General features: G+C 43.1%; 1 protein-coding gene across 1 annotated transcript in view; it reads left to right on the top strand.

The window, feature by feature from the left end:
- PDE4A (phosphodiesterase 4A) overlaps positions 1 to 21,399 on the top strand; it is a 903,909-nt gene that overhangs the window by 112,967 nt on the left and 769,543 nt on the right. The window contains exon 2 of the mRNA XM_077262038.1: positions 13,097 to 13,541. Within this exon, the coding sequence (XP_077118153.1) occupies positions 13,497 to 13,541 (45 nt within the window). The 5' untranslated portion in view covers positions 13,097 to 13,496. The remainder of the gene's footprint in view (positions 1 to 13,096; positions 13,542 to 21,399) is intronic.

Here is a 21,399-nt window from a genome sequence, read left to right as displayed (position 1 = left end):
CAAGTTGATGCTGCAGCTCTCTGGAGGTGGTCTGAGGATTGTCCTTGACTGATCTCACCATTCTTCTTCTCTGCCTTTCTGATGTTTTTCTTGGCCTGCCACTTCTGGCCTTAACAAGAACTGTACCTGTGTTCTTCCATTTCCTTACTATGTTCCTCACAGTGGAAATTGACAGGTTAAACCTCTGAGACAGCTTTTTGTATCCTTCCCCTGTACAACTATGTTGAATAATCTTTGTTTTCAGATCATTTGACAGTTGTTTTGAGGAGCCCATGATGCCACTCTTCAGAGGAGATTCAAACAGGAAAACAACTTGCAAGTGGCCACTTTAAGTAGCTTTTCTCATGATTGCATACACCTGGCTATGAAGTTCAAAGCTCAATGAGGATATAAAACCAAAAAAAGTGCTTTGGTAAGTTAGTAAAAAGTAGGTAGGAGTATTTAAAACAAGAAAATGATAAGGGTGCCCATACTTATGCACCTGTCAAATTTTGATTGAATGCAGATTGCACATTTTCTGTTAGTACAATAAACCTCATTTCAAGGCAGAAACATTACTGTGTCCAACAGTTATTAGATATATGAAACTGAAATAGCTGTTGCAAAAAAAAACAATTTTTATAAAACATTAAGCTTAAGATTAATAGGGGTGCCCAAACTTTTTCATATAACTGTACATACAGACATATACAGTGAAGGAAATAAGTAATTGTTACCTTGCTGATTTTGTAAGTTTGCCCACTGACAAAGACATGAACAGACTATAATTTTAAGGCTAGGTTAATTTTAACATTGAGAGATAGAATATCAAAAATAAAATCCTGAAAATCACATTGTATAAATTATATACGTGTATTTGCAATTTGCAGTGAGAAATAAGTATTTAATCCCTCTGGCAAACAAGACTTAATACTTGGTGGCAAACCCCTTGATGGCAAGCACAGCAGTCAGATGTTATTTGCAGTTGATGATGAGGTTTGCGCACATGTCAGGAGGAATTTTGCTCCACTCCTCTTTGCAGATCATCTCTAAATCATTAAGATTTTGAGGCTGTCGCTTGGCAACTCGGAGCTTCAGCTCCTTCCATAAGTTTTCTATGGGATTAAGGTCTGAAGACTGGCTAGGCCACTCCATGACCTTAATGTGCTTCTTTTTGAGCCACTCCATTGTTGCCTTGGCTGTATGTTTTGGGTCATGGTCTTGCTGGAAGACCCAGCCACGACCCATTTCCTGGTGGAGGGAAGGAGGTTGTCACTCAGGATTTTACAGTACATGGCTCCATCCATTCTCCCATTGAGAATGCAGTGAAGTAGTCCTGTACCCTTAGCAGAGAAACACCCCCAAAACATGTTTCCACCTCCATGCTTGACAGTGAGGACAGTGTTCATTGCGTCATAGGCAGCATTTCTCTTCCTCCAAGCAAGGCGCATTGAGTTATTGCCAAAGACCTCAATTTTTGTCTCATCTGACCACAGCATCATCTCCCAATCTCTCATCATCATTGCCAAACTTCAGACAGGCCTGCACATGTGCCTTCTTAAGCAGCGGGACCTTGCGAGTACTGCAGCATTTTAAGCCTTTATGGCGTAATGTGTTACCAATGGTTTTCTTGGTGACTGTGGTCCCAGCTGCCTTGAGATCATTACCAAGTTCCCCCGTGTGGTTTTAGGCTGATCTTTCACCTTCCTCATGATCAAGGATACCCCATGAGGTGAGATTTTGCATGGTGCCCCAGGTCGATGTCGATTGACAGTCATTTTGTATTTCTTCCATTTTCTTACTATTGCACCAACAGTTGTCTTCTTCTCACCCAGCGTCTTACTTATGGTTTTGTAGCCCAGTCCAGCTTTGTGCAGGTCTATGATCTTGTCCCTGACATCCTTATAAAGCTCTTTGGTCTTGTCCATGTTGTAGAGGTTAGTCTGACTGATTTATTGAGTCTGTGGACAAGAGCCTTTTATAAAGGTGACTATCTTTAATGCATGTAACGAGTTGAGTAGGAGCGTCTAAACTGGTCTGCAGGAGCCAGAACTCTTAATGGTTGGTGAGGGATCAAATACTTATTTCTCACTGCAAAATGCAAATAAATTTGCATAATTTATACAATGTGATTTTCTAGGTTTTATTTTTGATACTCTAGCTCTCAATGTTAAAATTAACCTACCCTTAAGATTATAGACTGTTCATGTCTTTGTCAGTGGGCAAACTTACAAAATCAGCAAGGGATCAAATAATTATTTCCTTCACTGTATGCGATCACAGAGCACATGCTTACAGATATTTATGCATACACAGAGCATATACATAAAGACACATGTATACACAGAGCACGTACATACATATACATGTATACACAGAGCACATACATACATATACATATGTATTTATATACACACTGTAGTGGCCTTATCAGTCTGACTCCTCTTCAGTTCTTCTAGACTGGTGCTAGGACTCTCAACAGTGGAAAATACATTGATAATGCACTGAACTGGTACAATCAAAGTAATTTCTGATGTAAACGCAGGGCCCCCTAAGGAACTGGGGGCCCTGGGCAACTGCCTAGTTTTCCCCTTCCCACCCTAAAGCTGGCCCTGATTAGACGTTTGGCCACTACCATCACGTGCCAAGCAGCCTCATTTGACTAATGAATAAAGAGAATTTTCTGCACAATCGAGTCAGAGAAAACAACACTACATGCAGGACTTTTATAGGAGCTAAGTCCACTGTATGGCTATCTGAGTTTTAGGGGTGACAGATTCCTCTTTTAATAGTAGATAATTTTCTGAAAAATGATTCACAAATTTTCTACTTGCACAGTGTCATGTGCCCATAATGGTGACCCTCTGATTGTAGAATCCGACACCTTAACGAGTTAGAATCCTGGCGCTCTGTAATTAAATATCCTGGATACGGAGGATGGAGGGATTATCCTTATTACTTTGGAATAATTCGTCAGGAGCTTTAAGTATGGCCTATTGGCAGGGGAGAAGCAGAGATAGTTTTCCTAATTTCTCTTTCTAGAAAAAAAAAAAACAGGAAAACAAAAGGGTTCTACGAAATGATTTCAGTATGTCGGTCACCTCTGAATCTTTTGGCCGTGAGATGAGTCGGATGATCACTGCACTGAATGAAGGACATGGGGGGGTTGCAGTGTAATGATGTAATGTCACAAATCTGTTTCATGAGTCAGTGCTATTGATGTACAGAGGCGGCCCGTGCGACCGCTCAGCTCGGATTATCAGCGGAAAAAGCTTCTGAAATAACAATTAACAATTGAAGGAAATCAATTCATAAGATTTGGTATAATGATGCTTTGCAGAACAGGTTTACTTCTATCTCATAGATTGCTTCTTGTGTGGTATGAGTGTTTTATGGACATTGCAAACATTTTTTTATTTTTCCACTTTTCTAATATAACAAGAAAAAAACTTGGGAAAAAATTCTAAATAAATATTCTTCTGCCGATTTGTGTATGCAGCTCCTCTGCAGACCCTGTGGCCAGCATGAGTCCACAGTCACATTGTTACTTCGCTTTTTCTTCCTCCTATTCTATTGCCCGTTAGTTAATAAGAAAAGGAAGAAAAAAAAAGGGGGGGAATGAAGGAGGATCAGACTACGCAGTGCTTGTTCGTAGTCTGTTACTATGGCAATAGGAAATGTATAAACAAAGCTTTAGGAGAGTTTAAAGGGAACCTGTCACCCCCAAAATCGAAGATGCGCTAAGCCCACCAGCATCAGGGGCTTATCTACAGCATTCTGTAATGCTGTAGATAAGCCCCCGATGTATCCAGAAAGATGAGAAAAAGAGGTTAGATTATACTCACCCAGGGGCGGTCCTGCTGTGGTCCGCGTCCGATGGGTGTCGCGGTCCGGTCCAGGGCCTCTCATCTTCATAGGATGATGTCCTCTTCTTGTATTCACGCTGCGGCTCCGGCGCAGGCGTACTTTATCTGTCCTGTTGAGGGCAGAGCAAAGTACTGCAGTGCGCAGGCGCTGGGCCTCTCTGACTGTGCAGTGCAGTACTTTGCTCTGCCCTCAACAGGGCAGACGAATTATGCCTGCGCCGGAGCCGCAGCGCGAAGACAAGAAGAGGACGTCATCGTAAGAAGATGGGAGGCCCCGGACCGCGACACCCATCGGACCCAGACCAGCAGCGGGACCGCCCCTGGGTGAGTATAATATAACCTGTTTTTCTTATCATTCAGGTAACATCGGGGGCTTATCTACAGCATTCCAGAATGCTGTAGATAAACCCCTGATGCTGGTGGGCTTAGCTCATCTTCAATTTTGGGGGTGACAGGTTCCCTTTAAACAAAACTCTGAGCCCGATTCATTATTTGTGAGTTTTTTATTCAATCACTTTCTCCTTTTTTTCTGTCTTGTGATATTCGTTGATGTTTTTGCTCCAAATTCTTCAAAATGTGGTTCAAGAATTTTAGGCAAAGTCAAAAATGCTCTTTATTTTTTGCCTTTCACTTCTGTTCTGTTCACAACGGTGCACATTTATCTTGGTCAGAAAGCGCATATTTGAGGGGATGACGCATGTAGAGAAGGTGACGGTTGCAGAAGGTGAGATGTACAGCTCCACAGCTTACAATTACCTGATAACGTGTTGATCGGTGTAGGGCCGACTTCTGTGCCCTCCACTGATCGGCACAACGGTGCACATTTATCTTGGTTAGGAAGCACATATTTGACCGCTGTTCCATTCATTCCCTTTGGCAATACCCCGCAGTGTGCTTGACTTTTTCCGGTAGCCCAGCCACGGTGTCCAGCCACAAATCGGGGTGGGTAGCCACGTGTACTGCAGAATAATCCCACTGACTGCGGCCAATCCACGTCCAGAGAACAGCCGCAGAAATCTGATGGTTTTTGTGTGATTGCTGTTGACAATTCCACTGAAAATACGCAGGAAATATCTGTCAAGTGCGAACACCCCTGGATATACGGATCAGAAACTCCATTATCTGTCGGATTCTTTTTGCAATAATATTCACACTCTTAAATATAACACAGTTAGAACACATATAAGCCGAGCGATACCGAGGCGCTCCACTGGACCTGTCAGCCTAGACCGGGAGCCAAGGAGCCAAAGTACAGATTAGTCATAGACTTTACTGGCAAAAAAAACACCGGAAACTGTAAGAATGAACTATTAAAAGGGTTGTATAGGATTGTAAGACATGCCTCATTTATTTAAGGAACGGCGCCACAGATGGATATGGATTGTCTGTGGTATTGCATCATAGACCTATTCCAACCAAGGAAGCAGAGCTGCAATACCAGGCACTGCCTGTAGATGAAAGGGGTGCTGCACCTGCAAGATATCAGGCATGATTTTATAATCTTACAAACCCTTTTAATTCATCCAGTAGGAGCCGCCAAACTCAAATTCATAAGTTACTGAGTTACATAAATGCCATTTTTACACATTTCTGGAGTGAGGCTTTATTAAAAGATTAATCCCCCCTCCCCCCTTCCAAAGATGGAATTGTTGTTTTTTTAACCTTATGATTGCTCCTGGACTACCCATAGGCTGTAAACATCTGGGTGGTCCGGCTCGTACTCTGCAGTGATGTTGTAAAATGTCACTGCAAAGTAAAGCAGTGTATGCAGTAATTGGAGCGCTGTCAACGCTTCCTCCTCCATACAGAGCGCTCATGTGATACTCGAAAATGTGCCTGGTCAGAGATAGAGTAAAAGGCCCAGTCTTAGTCTGGTTAATGAAAGATGGACTAGAGTAAGATGCTTCTCAAAAGGAAGTTGTCAGCAGGTTTTTGCTATGTAATCTGAGAGCAGCATGATGTAAGGTCAGGGACCCTGATTCTAATGATATGTCACTTACTGGGCGGCTTACTTCAGTTTCAATAAAATCAGTGTTTTATTAGCAGGAGATTATCACCAGAGGACTAGTTTTCTTGTGATATGTAGCCTTTCTGCCTATGCAGAGTGTACACAGAAAGCTGGCAATCAGTGGTGTGGGTGGGGTTATACAAGGCTCAGCATTCTTGAGCACGGCTAGATCTCCAGCAGAGAAAACAGGGATTCTGTCAAAACTGCCCCAAGCAGTCCAGTAAGTGACACATCACTGGAATCAGGGCCTCTGCCCTTATATCATGCTGACCTCAGATTACATAGCAAATGTGGATCTTGATGAATCGTGTGTTTTTTCTGTTTTCTTCCTGAAATAGATATCAGATTTTTATTTGATCATCTCCCCAAACGAGGAATCGGTGACTCATTTTTTCTATGCAGCGTCAACATTTCTTCAGCGTTTGTCAGTAAATGACAGAAGATGTGACCGTGTAACACTCAGTGACACTTTGTAACTTTCCTCTGTGACTTATGAGCCACCACCTATGGTGAATCCAGTTCTCTGTGATGTGCATCAAATAGCCGTACATTTCTTGGTGCAGGAAAAGTGCTTATTAGGTAATTATCAGGCAGGTAAAGATCAAGTCTGCCAGGCAGGGAGAGGTGGAGACAGTAATCCTTTAAAGACCTACGTTTTTATTGTTTTGTTTTTGCTCTTCTATTTTTTCCTCCCCTTCTTTCAATAGCCATGATTTTTTTTTCTCCTTAGACATAGATTGTTTATTGCGGGAAGAGTTGTAGCTTTGAAGGACTTTGTCATATAATGTACTAAAAAAATTCCAAGTGGGGTGAAATGTTTAAAAATGGTTAGAAAAGCAAAACAAACAATTCTCCAGGTCAGTACAATTACAGTGATACTAACTACAGATATATATATCTTTGCGTGTAAAGGGTTAATCTGCAAGAGTAGCTCATAACTGCTCCGAAAGGGTTGGCCTGCAATTGGAGCACATAGCTGCTTGTCAAAGGTTAACTTCCAAGAGGAGGACATGGCTGCTTGTAAAGGTTTAATCTGCAAAAGATTGAACGAGAAGTCTATAAAAGGTTAAATAGGTTGTCTGAACATAGACTAGCAATGACCTATCCCCAGAATAGGTCATCATTATATTGATGGGGGTCCGACACCTGTCAAACCCACAGATCAACCTATATTAGGCATGGCAGCAGCTGAGTATAAAAAAATTCAATGGCGCTGAACAGCACTGCTCTGTTTAACCTGTAGTGGCCGGGTAGAGGTCCTGCACATCAAATGATATTCAAAGGAATAGGAGCTTATCTGCAGATTAAATAATGTTGTGGTGTTTAATCCCCATCCAATCCCATGGATAGCTCATCACTGGCCACAGGATTGCAGATGCTGTTTCCAGCCTTCTTCTCCTCCTGCTGCTGTATAGGACACAGGAATTCATCTTGCTCCACCTATTACCAAACTACATCCAGTATGAAGATAATAGCATTTCGTCTGTGCTTACATGCTGCCAATTACTGACTGAGACTTCCCCACACACATAGTAGTGTCTCCTAGCTTTAAAGCATGAAGTCTTACATAACTGTCAAATAGTGAGACAGCAGAGCCTGACTTCAGCCTCACCCTGCTAATATCAATAAATTTGTCAGAAATGTATCTATTTTACATATATAGAAGAAATATTTGATTATATCATCAAGATTTCCAAGAAATAAGGTGCAATACCACGGCACTTAATTCGGCATTGGTATTCCACTTTTTATGCTTTAACTTCTCTACCACTGAGCACCTACATTCACCAGACCGGTGTGCCGCCATTTTTTTTCTAAATTTATCAAATAAGTGATGGCTCCTCTTTAGGAAATTAAAAATATTTTTTTGCATTTTTTTTTAGCTGAATCGCTTCTTTCTAGGTGATATTTGATATGGACATTCCTTTTTTTTTTATGAAGAAACCCCTAAAATAGGCTGATCACATGATCACAGGGTGTCCTGCTGTTTGAACCCTAACCAAACAGTTTGGAATCCTGGCTGCAAGTGTTCATTTCCCCTGCAGCGTCAGAAATGAAGAATTACCAGCATCTTAGAGGTATCTATGTAACACAGGGATGTGTCGGGTCCTTCAAAAACAGACAACTATGGAAACCTTTTGCAATAAATTAGTAAGGCCGGATATTTTTGATGCTTTTGAATTGTGCGTTTTGGTGCATTTTTTCACTACAAGGAACATTTGTGTTTTTAGGTGCCGAAACCCGGTATTTTGTGCACTGAAAAAAAAGACGAGTTTCAAATCTCTAAAAAATGCAGTAAAAAAAGAAGAAAGGCATAAAAAATTGCAGGGAAGTTCTATAAATACTAGGCTCAAGTAAATGGGAATATGTTGAAACATAACTACAAGGAACATTTGTGTTTTTAGGTTCCGAAACCCGGTATTTTGTGCACTGAAAAAAAAAAAAAAGACGAGTTTCAAATCTCTAAAAAATGCAGTAAAAAAAGAAGAAAGGCATAAAAAATTGCAGGGAAGTTCTATAAATACTACGCTCAAGTAAATGGGAATATGTTGAAACATAAGTGTTGCTGTGCAATTAAAAACATGGTGAGAAAAAGCAAAAAGTTAAAAAAGATCAAGGATCCGTACGTTGACGCGTTTCGGGTTAGCAAACCATAATCATAGCTGCAGAAAAAAAATGCAATGGAAAAAAGCAGCTTTTTTTGCATGTGGGAACATGGCCTGATAGCGCAGTCTATCCTCTGTCACATTACTCTCTGTCTCTATAATCCCAGATAACAGAGAGCTGATTATGGTGTATCTGCTGGAGGAACTCTCTCCTGCAGCAGAGGAATCAGTCTGACATGTACTTCTTGGCAGCGGATGAGATAATATAATTTACTGCGCTCTATGCCCCGGGTGCAGAGCACTCACAATCTGTTCCACAAGAAAATACATGTTTTTTGGGGGGCTCTAAAAGAATCAATAGTATTGGGGTATAAGCTACTTGTAGATCCTCTTGTGTCACCATGATGAAAATACTCTTCCTTCTCATCCGTGTAGTGTAATCCCCGCTTGAGATTGCTTCTTGCCTTATGTTGCTGTTTATCCTTTTTTTTTTTTTAACGGAAAGACACAAAGTAAAGAAATCTTGTGTGCAGAGCTCTTCGGTTATGTGCACACACTATTTGTAGCAGAAATATCTGCATCAAAAATGCTGCATTTATACTACCAGCAGAATGAATGAGATTTCTCTGCGTGAATGGGGAAAAACGGCTTCGAAAACACATGCAAAAAAATTAGTTAAAAAAATGCATCAAAAACACATGAAAAAATGTATGCTGTAAATATGTAATGTGTGCACATACCCTTTCAACTCTATGCAGCAATTTTTGGAAGATGTCTGTGAGTCGCCTGCCAGGGCCGTGGGGTACCCGGTACCGGGTCCGGTGTTCACAGGGGGATGTCACGGTGGCAACCCGGTCCGTGGCCCTGGGCGCCCATGTAAAAGGGATAATTGAATAAAGTTTATGTTCGTGACGCCACCTGTGGTATTCGGTCAGTGGGGACCGACGCTGCTTTAAGGGGTCTTCTGGGGTGATGTTATGGCAGCTGGATGGTATAACTTCCCACAGGTGAAGTGTATCCCCAGGGCTCCCAGTGTGTAGATGGAAGATGGTGAATGGCGCAGTAAAGAACGAGGACACAGGTTTGCAGTCTCTTTACCTGGTTTACTGAAGTCTTCAGGCAGCCACAGTCCAGGGCACCAGATCACAGGTACAGGCAGGGTTCGGCCGGCTTGGAAGCGAATCCAGATTCCCCTTTACTAGGTGGAGTTAAAATCCTTCCTCTAGCGTAGTGGTGTTGTAGTAGTAACTTACTGCCTATGGCTTCCGATAAGGTCCTCACAGTTCTTCTCTCTGTCCCTCATATAGGATAGGACAATACCTGCATGACAGGTAACTCGAGCCTTTTTACAGGGACTCTATCACGCCCCAGGCTCTATGTGTTACTGTGTTTTCAGGTGTGTGTGGCGGACAGGTAACTTGCAATTCAGCTGTCCTGCCGGTATCTGCTGTGTATCTTAGAGTCCCACAAAAGCCTTGCTGTTCCGGCTACCGGTAATCTGCGCTTCAGAGTGAGATAGTTCATTCGCAGCTGGTCTCCCCTAATGTCACTCTCCTGTGCTTCGCTCTCCTGCACGCTCACTGAACGATGTCCTTTCCTTCTGAATGTCCCTTTCACCAGGGTCTGTAGTACTTCAGACTACAGGGCCCCTTCAGACCTTCCGACACTCTATGTCGGTCTGCACTCTTTTGTCTCTCTGACAATCTGACCTCTCTTTCTCTCCAAACCACAATATATATAGGAGAGTCGCCTAGGAATAGGATCAAAGGCTCCCCCTTGTGGCCTGGAGTGTGAACATGTTGTGTGTATTGTGATTACCTGGTAAGGGTTATCTTTCATCGCTTCCAATTGTAACATCACTCTCCCTGTGAGGAAAGCAATGCTCCTGTGACGACCAGGTCCCTGGGGTGCCACATTTGCTCTTGTTTTTATATGAGTCCTTAGGTTGGTTTATTTATGTCTGTAATGATGTGTTAAAGATGTAGCACCCTTAGACAATCCCTTTTTCTTAGCAATTTTTTAAGGCGTTCCTGATATTTCAGGTGACTATTAAGAATAATATTGTGTGTGTACATGAGGAATAATACTATTTCTGGACATTATATGACTCGCTTCCTGCATTTTTGCTAGTCTCCCCTCTGCGGCCTTTATCTCTACTTTTCAGTTGTATCTAAGCTAGTGGGTGGAGACTGACTGCTATGATGTCTGTCATACACAACACACACAGACATGAAGTATTCCTGCTCCCCTGTCTCTGTGTAGCACTTATTCACAAACAGCAGCATGGAGGACATTATACAGCAGTCCTAAGCTGTGTAGCTGTGAATCCAGCCCAGTGATGAGATAAACACTTACTATAAAGCTGAAGCATAATCTGTGTGTCTGTTCCTCATTCTTTCTCTCTGCTCTTCCTTCCATCTCAATAAACTGCTGTGATCTGATCTCTCAGGGTTGTCCTAGAAGCTATTGGGGTTTTTTACCCTCCAAACTTTCAACACTATCTGAATGTTCCTGTCCAGTGCGTTCTAGAAGTCTCCTTTTTTAGCCAGAGCTGATGTTGGATTTTGAGCAACTTTTAAGCCCATCTGCTACTAACATTCTTCAACTAACGAGGTGAAGATTCTCTGGAGAGAAGTCAACTTGGCCATGCTCTTATCTTGCACAATCTGATGACTTCACTGGGAATAGGCAGTGGGATGAAGAACCCTGTCCTCAGGGATCCCATAATATTGTATGAGTAGTGGGTAAGGACCTTTTCTGAGAACCACCCAACGTCTCATGTTACTTCAACCTACCATGGCCCAGTTTTGTTGCTTCATAAAAGTCTATAAAATCTGATGAGGAATCTGGCTGCAGATGTCTTTAAGGGGTTGTCCGGGTCTATGATATTGATGACTTATTCCTCAGGATAAATCAGTGATGTCTGATCGATGGGGGTCTCACAGCTGATAAAGTCACATATCACCTGTTAGCAGGTCCCCGGGCCAGTGGAAGTACACAATGTACAGGGCAGATTACTACATCCCCATACACTGTGTACTGCATTCACTTAAATTCCGGCTTTCAGACCTCCACCATAGTCCGTATTCCATGTCGTAGTCCTAAATCATTTCTCTAAATGACTCAGAAAGTGATCAGCCAAATTCTCGTTTGGCCAGAGGATATTTATGTCAACCCTTCCCCACAATACACATGCATATGAATAAACTCCTAGCAGATACCTCTGGAGGTGGCTCATCTAGGGGTCAGGCCAGTTGAAACCCAATGCGCTTGATCCATCTTCCTCCCTCTGCTGCAGGGAAATAATATGGACAACCTCATACAATACATGGTGACTTCTCAAAAATCCTTGAGTTTGGCTGCCGTAAATCTGGAGCCATCCAACATCTTAGACTGTCAACGCCAACATTAACGTCACCATTGACTTTCCTGGTGTTTGGACCCTTGAGAGATGACAGTCTGTGAGTGGGACTGACCCCAAGATAAGCCGACCAGCCATACTCTCTATTCATGGCTTTTATGGTGCGAGTGAAGATTATGGAGATCTAACATCGGGATGAAAATGACTAACCTATATCTTCTTTCAAAACCGACTATTACCTAAAAATCCTTTATTTGAAAAATAGTTAAAAATTTTTTTTAGTAGACAAAAAACCCGCAAACCTACACTATATATGAAAAAAATGGGCTACTAGTTATCCCTATAATTCCCTAGTCCACCCTTCCTAGCAGTGGAGGTTGGCACCCTAGCTTGTACGCAAAATGGCGCCCCCACTCACAAACTGAATGTGGTTTGCACAGTACTTGTAATGCGGCACCTCAGCTGAAATAATAACCTTATCACAAACAGAGTTATTTACTCCCCTGACCCACTTTGGCTATATATCTTTTACTGTCCTTTTTTCCCCCTTTTTTTTTTTATATCGGTCCATATGGGCTTCATTAATAGTCGGGATAGGGTAAGTGGATAGGGCTACTGAGGAGCAGTCGACGAGAGCGGGGGCGCCACTGGCGTGATTATTTAGGGGTGCCAACCTCCGCAGCCAGGTAGGGACAGTATTTTTTAGGGTTTGTGAGGGTCAGATATACTAGGCCTTGCACAGCATATCATACCCCTATTCCAAATCTCTATTGTAGTTCTTGTGATCAAGAGTTTTTACTAAGGCTATCTTAGTTTTCTGGTATCGTAGGCTAACCAATTACATTTTTTGTTGTGGCCTTTGATATATATAATATTTATCCCCCATCAGTCACCACCCTCCTCTCCATTTTCATTTTCTAGCGGCACGTGTTGTGTTGATACGGGCTTTCTCTTTCTGTCCTGCTGTTTAATAGGGCTGATTAGATTTATCAGGACAAGCCGCCGGTGAGTGGGGGCGCCATTTTGCGTACAAGCTAGGGTGCCAACCTCCACTGCTAGGAAGGGTGGACTAGGGAATTATAGGGATAACTAGTAGCCCATTTTTTTCATATATAGTGTAGGTTTGCGGGTTTTTTGTCTACTAAAAAAATTTTTTAACTATTTTTCAAATAAAGGATTTTTAGGTAATAGTCGGTTTTGAAATAAAGTGTTTGAATACTATACCAATTTATCAATATTTAATTTATTTCTAACCTATATCTTCTCTTGTTCGCAGGTGGACATATTTTCTTACCTCTGTGAAATTTCTTCTAGACAACCGGGATTACAATTGTAAACTGCACAGGAAAGCCTGAGCGAAATGGTGATGTCTCCATCAATTACGTTCAAGACGGGATATAATTGCACATGTCACATTGCAGAAATATGAATCCAGATATACATATGGATTAGGGCCTCCAGACAAGGCTTTTCATGCGGAAAAGTTTGGATTACCGTTCTTTCTAGTGGCACAACGCAGAAATACTTGCGACGGCTTTGATATTTGGATTGTAAACTGTAATTAGACGTTAAGACCAAGATATATATATATATATATATATATATATATATATATATATATATATATATGCCTGCGAGCTGACGGGGCCACTGGTGTCATCCCTGCACACTGGTTTATGATGAAGAAAAGCAGGAGCGTTCTCACTGTCTCGGGAGATGAGGTAAGATGGAAGTGCAAGTACCCGGGGGCTGCATTGGCTCCTACAGACAGAACATGTTCCATTTATTAATATGGTTTATGTAGCTTTTATTTTATTACAAATGTGAACTGAATATTTCGGCACATTACTCATATTCAATCAGGTCAGAGGCAGTAGGAGAAATATCAGCTGAAAAACGTCAATTAGCAGAATCTAGTGAAAAGAATGAAGAATTAGCAAAAGCTGATGGGAGGCAGGACAGCACAGTCCTGAATTAAGACCTAAAATGTATTGTGTATGTGTTGTACTAACATATTTCCTGCTGTATTGGGGCTTTGTGAGACACAGATCTTTCTTTTTTTCCTTACATCCAATCACTCAGTCACTCATGTCATCTGGATCTCAAAAACTCCAGAAGTATCCCTTTTCTTACTAAAAAAAGCAAAATCTCTTGTCTTGTCTTCATTCTTGTCTTGATTGCTACATCTCACAACTGATTCGTCTTCCTCTCACTAAACTTTCCACTTTTCAATCTGTTCTGAATGCAGCACTTAGGCTCATATTTATGTCCAGCCACTACACTGGTGCCTCCACCCTGTCCCAGCCATTGCACTGATTACCCATCCACTATAGAATACTATATAAATGTATCACTTTTAAACAGAATGTTCTAAACGCTGCTGTACTGCCCAATATCTCCTCCTCATCTCTGCCTCATTGCTGCATCGCCCAACATCTAATCCCCCATCTCTGGTCTGTCTCTTGCTAACTGAGAGACTCATTTAGAATAGTTGATAATCTGCATGAGTGTTTGTTAAAATGCATGCTCTACGTTTATCAGCTTGTGTAAACCTGCAGAAAATCACCCGACAGACGATTAAAAATATTTTCTTTCTCGGGTGATTGGATTGTTCATGCCGACATTATAATAATTATTCTGGGCAGCACATTGTCCTGTGTAAACAGGAGATGTGCTGCCGATTACGATGATATTCTATGCACACCGAACAATCATATTAACGATCGTTCTGTGCGAATAGAAATCTGTTCAGCCTCTAAACAGGCCATTAAATGACTGCTGATCGATTTGTTTATACAGTGGCATGTGAAAGTTTGTGCACCCCTGGTCAAAATTACAGTTTTTGTGAACAGTTAAGCAAGTTGAAGATGAAATGATCTCTAAAAGGCCTAAAGTTAAATATGATACATTTAATTTATATATATATTGTGGTGATAGGCTACCTGAGTGTGTTGGGGGACACTCGCTTGGCATAGGATTCAAGCACTCAGGCATGGTACCTCACACAAATCTGGTCAAATCTGGTTTATTAAACTTCATAAGCCACATGACATACAGTCTATTTGATTATGTCCATGAACTTATCACGACTGTTATGGTTCTCAATGGCAAGAGAACATAGCCCAGCAAACATACGAACTAGCTCTTGGAAGGATGGAAACTAAACTGACCATGAACTAAACCTGCCGCACAACTAACAGTAGCCGGTGTTGTGAAATTGGATTTTGGGCTCCCCCGGTGGCCACTGGTGGAATTGAACTGGTGTGCATCATCCTCTCTGTTCACCTGTTTCCATCAGGATGTGGGAGTCGCTATTTAGCCTTGCTCCTCTGTCACTTCCATGCCGGTCAACATTGTAATCAGAAGCCTTTCTGTGCATGTTCCTGCTTCTAGACAACTCCCAGCTAAGTTGGACTTTAGTCCTTGTTTGTTTTTGCATTTTGTTCCAGTTCACAGCTGTAGTTTCGTTTCTGTGTCTGGAAAGCTCTTGTGATCTGAAATTGCCACTCTGATGTTATGAGTTAATACTAGAGTCTTAAAGTTATTTCAGGATGGTGTTTTGATAGTGCTTTTAGCTGACCATGAAAGTGTCCTTTCTGTCTTCCTGCTATTTAGTAAGCGGACCTCAATTTTGCTAAACCTATTTTCATACTACGTTTGTCATTTCATCTAAAATCACCGCCAATATTTGTGGGGGCCTCTGTCTGCCTTTTGGGGAATTTTCTCTAGAGGTGAGCCAGGACTATATTTTCCTCTGCCAGGATTAGTTAGTCCTCCGGCCGGCGCTGGGCGTCTAGGGATAAAACGCAGGCTACGCTACCCGGCTACTGTTAGTTGTGCGGCAGGTTTAGTTCATGGTCAGTTTAGTTTCCATCCTTCCAAGAGCTAGTTCTATGTTTGCTGGGCTATGTTCTCTTGCCATTGAGAACCATAACAGTTTGACCGGCCAAAAAGGGTTAAATTAATTGACAGAGAAAGGAGAGATAAGAGAAGTCTGCTGAATATTTTTTTTTTTTTTTCCTTCAGTTCTGAGTGTGCTTGTAATTGAATCTCTTGCAAGTCTGCCTATGTTGCAGCCTTTCTCTCTCTCTCTCCTTCTAATCCTGGAATGGCTCTGTGTTCACCTGTGTAAAATGGATATTCAGAGTTTAGCTGCAGGTTTGAATAATCTTACCACGAAAGTTCAAAATTTACAAGATTTTGTTGTTCATGTTCCTATATCTGAACCTAGAATTCCTTTGCCTGAATTTTTCTCGGGGAATAGATCTTGCTTTCAAAATTTCAAAAATAATTGCAAGTTGTTTTTGTCCCTGAAATCTCGCTCTGCTGGAGATCCTGCTCAGCAGGTCAGGATTGTGATTTCCTTGCTCCGGGGCGACCCTCAGGATTGGGCTTTTGCATTGGCTCCAGGGGATCCTGCGTTGCTCAATGTGGATGCGTTTTTTCTGGCCTTAGGGTTGCTTTATGAGGAACCTCAGTTAGAACTTCAGGCGGAAAAGGCCTTGTTGTCCCTATCTCAGGGGCAAGACGAAGCTGAAATATACTGCCAGAAATTCCGTAAATAGGCTGTGCTTACTCAGTGGAATGAGTGCGCCCTGGCGGCGAATTTCAGAGAGGGTCTCTCTGATGCCATTAAGGATGTTATGGTGGGGTTCCCTGTGCCTGCGGGTCTGAATGAGTCCATGACAATGGCTATCCAGATCGATAGGCGTCTGCGGGAGCGCAAACCTGTGCACCATTTGGCGGTGTCTACTGAGAAGACGCCAGAGAATATGCAATGTGATAGAATTCTGTCCAGAAGTGAACGGCAGAATTTTAGACGAAAAAATGGGTTGTGCTTCTATTGCGGTGATTCAACTCATGTTATATCAGCATGCTCTAAGCGTACTAAGAAGCTTGATAAGTCTGTTTCAATTGGCACTTTACAGTCTAAGTTTATTCTATCTGTGACCCTGATTTGTTCTTTATCATCTATTACCGCGGATGTCTATGTCGACTCTGGCGCCGCTTTGAGTCTTATGGATTGGTCCTTTGCCAAACGCTGTGGGTATGATTTGGAGCCTCTTGAAACTCCTATACCCCTGAAGGGGATTGACTCCACCCCATTGGCTAGCAATAAACCACAATACTGGACACAAGTAACTATGCGGATTAATCCGGATCACCAGGAGATTATTCGCTTTCTTGTGCTGTATAACCTACATGATGTGTTGGTGCTTGGATTGCCATGGCTGCAATCTCATAACCCAGTCCTTGACTGGAAAGCTATGTCTGTGTTAAGCTGGGGATGTAAGGGGACGCATGGGGACGTACCTGTGGTTTCCATTTCATCATCTATTCCCTCTGAGATTCCTGAATTCTTGACTGAATATCGTGACGTTTTTGAAGAACCTAAGCTTGGTTCATTACCTCCGCACCGGGAGTGCGATTGTGCCATAGATTTGATTCCGGGTAGTAAATACCCTAAGGGTCGTTTATTTAATCTGTCTGTGCCTGAACATGCTGCTATGCGAGAATATATAAAGGAGTCCTTGGAAAAGGGACATATTCGTCCTTCGTCATCTCCCTTAGGAGCCGGTTTTTTCTTTGTGGCTAAGAAAGATGGCTCTTTGAGGCCGTGCATTGATTATCGGCTTTTGAATAAGATCACGGTTAAATATCAATATCCGTTGCCACTGCTGACTGATTTGTTTGCTCGCATAAAGGGGGCCAAGTGGTTCTCTAAGATAGATCTCCGTGGGGCGTATAATTTGGTGCGAATTAAGCAGGGGGATGAGTGGAAAACCGCATTTAATACGCCCGAGGGCCACTTTGAGTATTTGGTGATGCCTTTTGGTCTTTCAAATGCCCCTTCAGTCTTTCAGTCCTTTATGCATGACATTTTCCGTGATTATTTGGATAAATTTATGATTGTGTATCTGGATGATATTTTGATTTTTTCGGATGACTGGGACTCTCATGTCCAGCAGGTCAGGAGGGTTTTTCAGGTTTTGCGGTCTAATTCCTTGTGTGTGAAGGGTTCTAAGTGCGTTTTTGGGGTTCAAAAGATTTCCTTTTTGGGATATATTTTTTCCCCCTCTTCCATCGAGATGGATCCTGTCAAGGTTCAGGCTATTTGTGATTGGACGCAACCCTCTTCTCTTAAGAGTCTTCAGAAATTTTTGGGCTTTGCTAACTTTTATCGTCGATTTATTGCTGGTTTTTCTGATGTTGTTAGACCATTGACTGATTTGACTAAGAAGGGTGCTGATGTTGCTGATTGGTCCCCTGCTGCTGTGGAGGCCTTTCGGGAGCTTAAGCGCCGCTTTTCTTCCGCCCCTGTGCTGCGTCAGCCTGATGTTGCTCTTCCTTTTCAGGTTGAGGTCGACGCTTCTGAAATCGGAGCTGGGGCAGTTTTGTCGCAGAGAAGTTCCGATTGCTCCGTGATGAGACCTTGTGCTTTTTTCTCACGTAAATTTTCGCCCGCCGAGCGGAATTATGATGTTGGGAATCGGGAGCTTTTGGCCATGAAGTGGGCTTTTGAGGAGTGGCGTCATTGGCTTGAGGGGGCTAGACATCAGGTGGTGGTATTGACTGACCACAAAAATCTAATTTATCTTGAGTCCGCCAGACGCCTGAATCCTAGACAGGCGCGCTGGTCGTTGTTTTTCTCTCGGTTTAATTTTGTGGTGTCCTACCTGCCGGGTTCTAAGAATGTTAAGGCGGATGCCCTTTCTAGGAGTTTTGAGCCTGACTCCCCTGGTAATTCTGAACCTACAGGTATCCTTAAGGATGGAGTGATATTGTCTGCCGTTTCTCCAGACCTGCGGCGGGCCTTGCAGGAGTTTCAGGCGGATAGACCTGATCGTTGCCCACCTGGTAGACTGTTTGTTCCTGATGATTGGACCAGTAAAGTCATTTCTGAGGTTCATTCTTCTGCGTTGGCAGGTCATCCTGGAATCTTTGGTACCAGGGATTTGGTGGCAAGGTCCTTCTGGTGGCCTTCCCTGTCTCGAGATGTGCGAGGCTTCGTGCAGTCTTGTGACGTTTGTGCTCGGGCCAAGCCTTGTTGTTCTCGGGCTAGTGGATTGTTGTTGCCCTTGCCTATCCCGAAGAGGCCCTGGACGCACATCTCGATGGATTTTATTTCGGATCTTCCTGTTTCTCAGAAGATGTCTGTCATCTGGGTGGTGTGTGATCGTTTCTCTAAGATGGTCCATTTGGTTCCCCTGCCTAAGTTGCCTTCTTCTTCCGAGTTGGTTCCTCTGTTTTTTCAAAATGTGGTCCGTTTGCATGGTATTCCGGAGAATATCGTTTCTGACAGAGGTACCCAATTCGTGTCTAGATTTTGGCGAGCATTCTGTGCTAGGATGGGCATAGATTTGTCTTTCTCGTCTGCTTTCCATCCTCAGACTAATGGCCAGACCGAGCGGACGAATCAGACCTTGGAGACATATTTGAGGTGTTTTGTGTCTGCAGATCAGGATGATTGGGTTGCTTTTTTGCCTTTAGCGGAGTTTGCCCTCAATAATCGGGCCAGCTCTGCCACCTTGGTGTCTCCCTTTTTCTGTAATTCGGGGTTTCATCCTCGATTTTCTTCTGGTCAGGTGGAATCTTCGGATTGTCCTGGAGTGGATGCTGTGGTGGAGAGGTTGCATCAGATTTGGGGGCAGGTAGTGGACAATTTGAAGTTGTCCCAGGAGAAGACTCAGCTTTTTGCCAACCGCCGGCGTCGTGTTGGTCCTCGGCTTTGTGTTGGGGACTTGGTGTGGTTGTCTTCTCGTTTTGTCCCTATGAGGGTTTCTTCTCCCAAGTTTAAGCCTCGGTTCATCGGCCCGTACAAGATATTGGAGATTCTTAACCCTGTGTCCTTCCGTTTGGACCTCCCTGCATCTTTTTCTATTCATAATGTTTTTCATCGGTCATTATTGCGCAGGTATGAGGTACCGGTTGTGCCTTCCGTTGAGCCTCCTGCTCCGGTGTTGGTTGAGGGCGAGTTGGAGTACGTTGTGGAAAAAATCTTGGACTCCCGTGTTTCCAGACGGAAACTCCAGTATCTGGTCAAATGGAAGGGATACGGTCAGGAGGATAATTCTTGGGTGACTGCCTCTGATGTTCATGCCTCCGATTTGGTCCGTGCCTTTCATAGGGCTCATCCTGATCGCCCTGGTGGTTCTGGTGAGGGTTCGGTGCCCCCTCCTTGAGGGGGGGGTACTGTTGTGAAATTGGATTTTGGGCTCCCCCGGTGGCCACTGGTGGAATTGAACTGGTGTGCATCATCCTCTCTGTTCACCTGTTTCCATCAGGATGTGGGAGTCGCTATTTAGCCTTGCTCCTCTGTCACTTCCATGCCGGTCAACATTGTAATCAGAAGCCTTTCTGTGCATGTTCCTGCTTCTAGACAACTCCCAGCTAAGTTGGACTTTAGTCCTTGTTTGTTTTTGCATTTTGTTCCAGTTCACAGCTGTAGTTTCGTTTCTGTGTCTGGAAAGCTCTTGTGATCTGAAATTGCCACTCTGATGTTATGAGTTAATACTAGAGTCTTAAAGTTATTTCAGGATGGTGTTTTGATAGTGCTTTTAGCTGACCATGAAAGTGTCCTTTCTGTCTTCCTGCTATTTAGTAAGCGGACCTCAATTTTGCTAAACCTATTTTCATACTACGTTTGTCATTTCATCTAAAATCACCGCCAATATTTGTGGGGGCCTCTGTCTGCCTTTTGGGGAATTTTCTCTAGAGGTGAGCCAGGACTATATTTTCCTCTGCCAGGATTAGTTAGTCCTCCGGCCGGCGCTGGGCGTCTAGGGATAAAACGCAGGCTACGCTACCCGGCTACTGTTAGTTGTGCGGCAGGTTTAGTTCATGGTCAGTTTAGTTTCCATCCTTCCAAGAGCTAGTTCTATGTTTGCTGGGCTATGTTCTCTTGCCATTGAGAACCATAACAAGCCGGGTAGCGTAGCCTGCGTTTTATCCCTAGACGCCCAGCGCCGGCCGGAGGACTAACTAATCCTGGCAGAGGAAAATACAGTCCTGGCTCACCTCTAGAGAAATTTCCCCGAAAGGCAGACAGAGGCCCCCACATATATTGGCGGTGATTTTAGATGAAAATGACAAACGTAGTATGAAAATAGGTTTAGCAAAATCGAGGTCCGCTTACTAGATAGCAGGAAGACAGAAAGGGCACTTTCATGGTCAGCTGAAAACCCTATCAAAACACATCCTGAAATTACTTTAAGACTCTAGTATTAACTCATAACATCAGAGTGGCAATTTCAGATCACAAGAGCTTTCCAGACACAGAAACGAAACTGCAGCTGTGAACTGGAACAAAATGCAAAAAACAAACAAGGACAAAAGTCCACTTAGCTGGGAGTTGTCTAGAAGCAGGAACATGCACAGAAAGGCTTCTGATTACAATGTTGACCGGCATGGAAGTGACAGAGGAGCAAGGTTAAATAGCGACTCCCACATCCTGATGGGAACAGGTGAACAGAGGGGATGATGCACACAAGTTCAATTCCACCAGTGGCCACCGGGGGAGCCCAAAATCCAATTTCACAACAGTACCCCCCCCTCAAGGAGGGGGCACCGAACCCTCAC

The sequence above is a fragment of the Ranitomeya variabilis genome, chromosome 5 (genome assembly GCF_051348905.1).
Source record: "Ranitomeya variabilis isolate aRanVar5 chromosome 5, aRanVar5.hap1, whole genome shotgun sequence".
Classification (NCBI taxonomy): Eukaryota; Metazoa; Chordata; class Amphibia; order Anura; family Dendrobatidae; genus Ranitomeya; species Ranitomeya variabilis.
The sequence above is the reverse complement of the archived record's forward strand: the minus strand, read 5'-3'. Positions and strand labels throughout refer to the sequence as shown.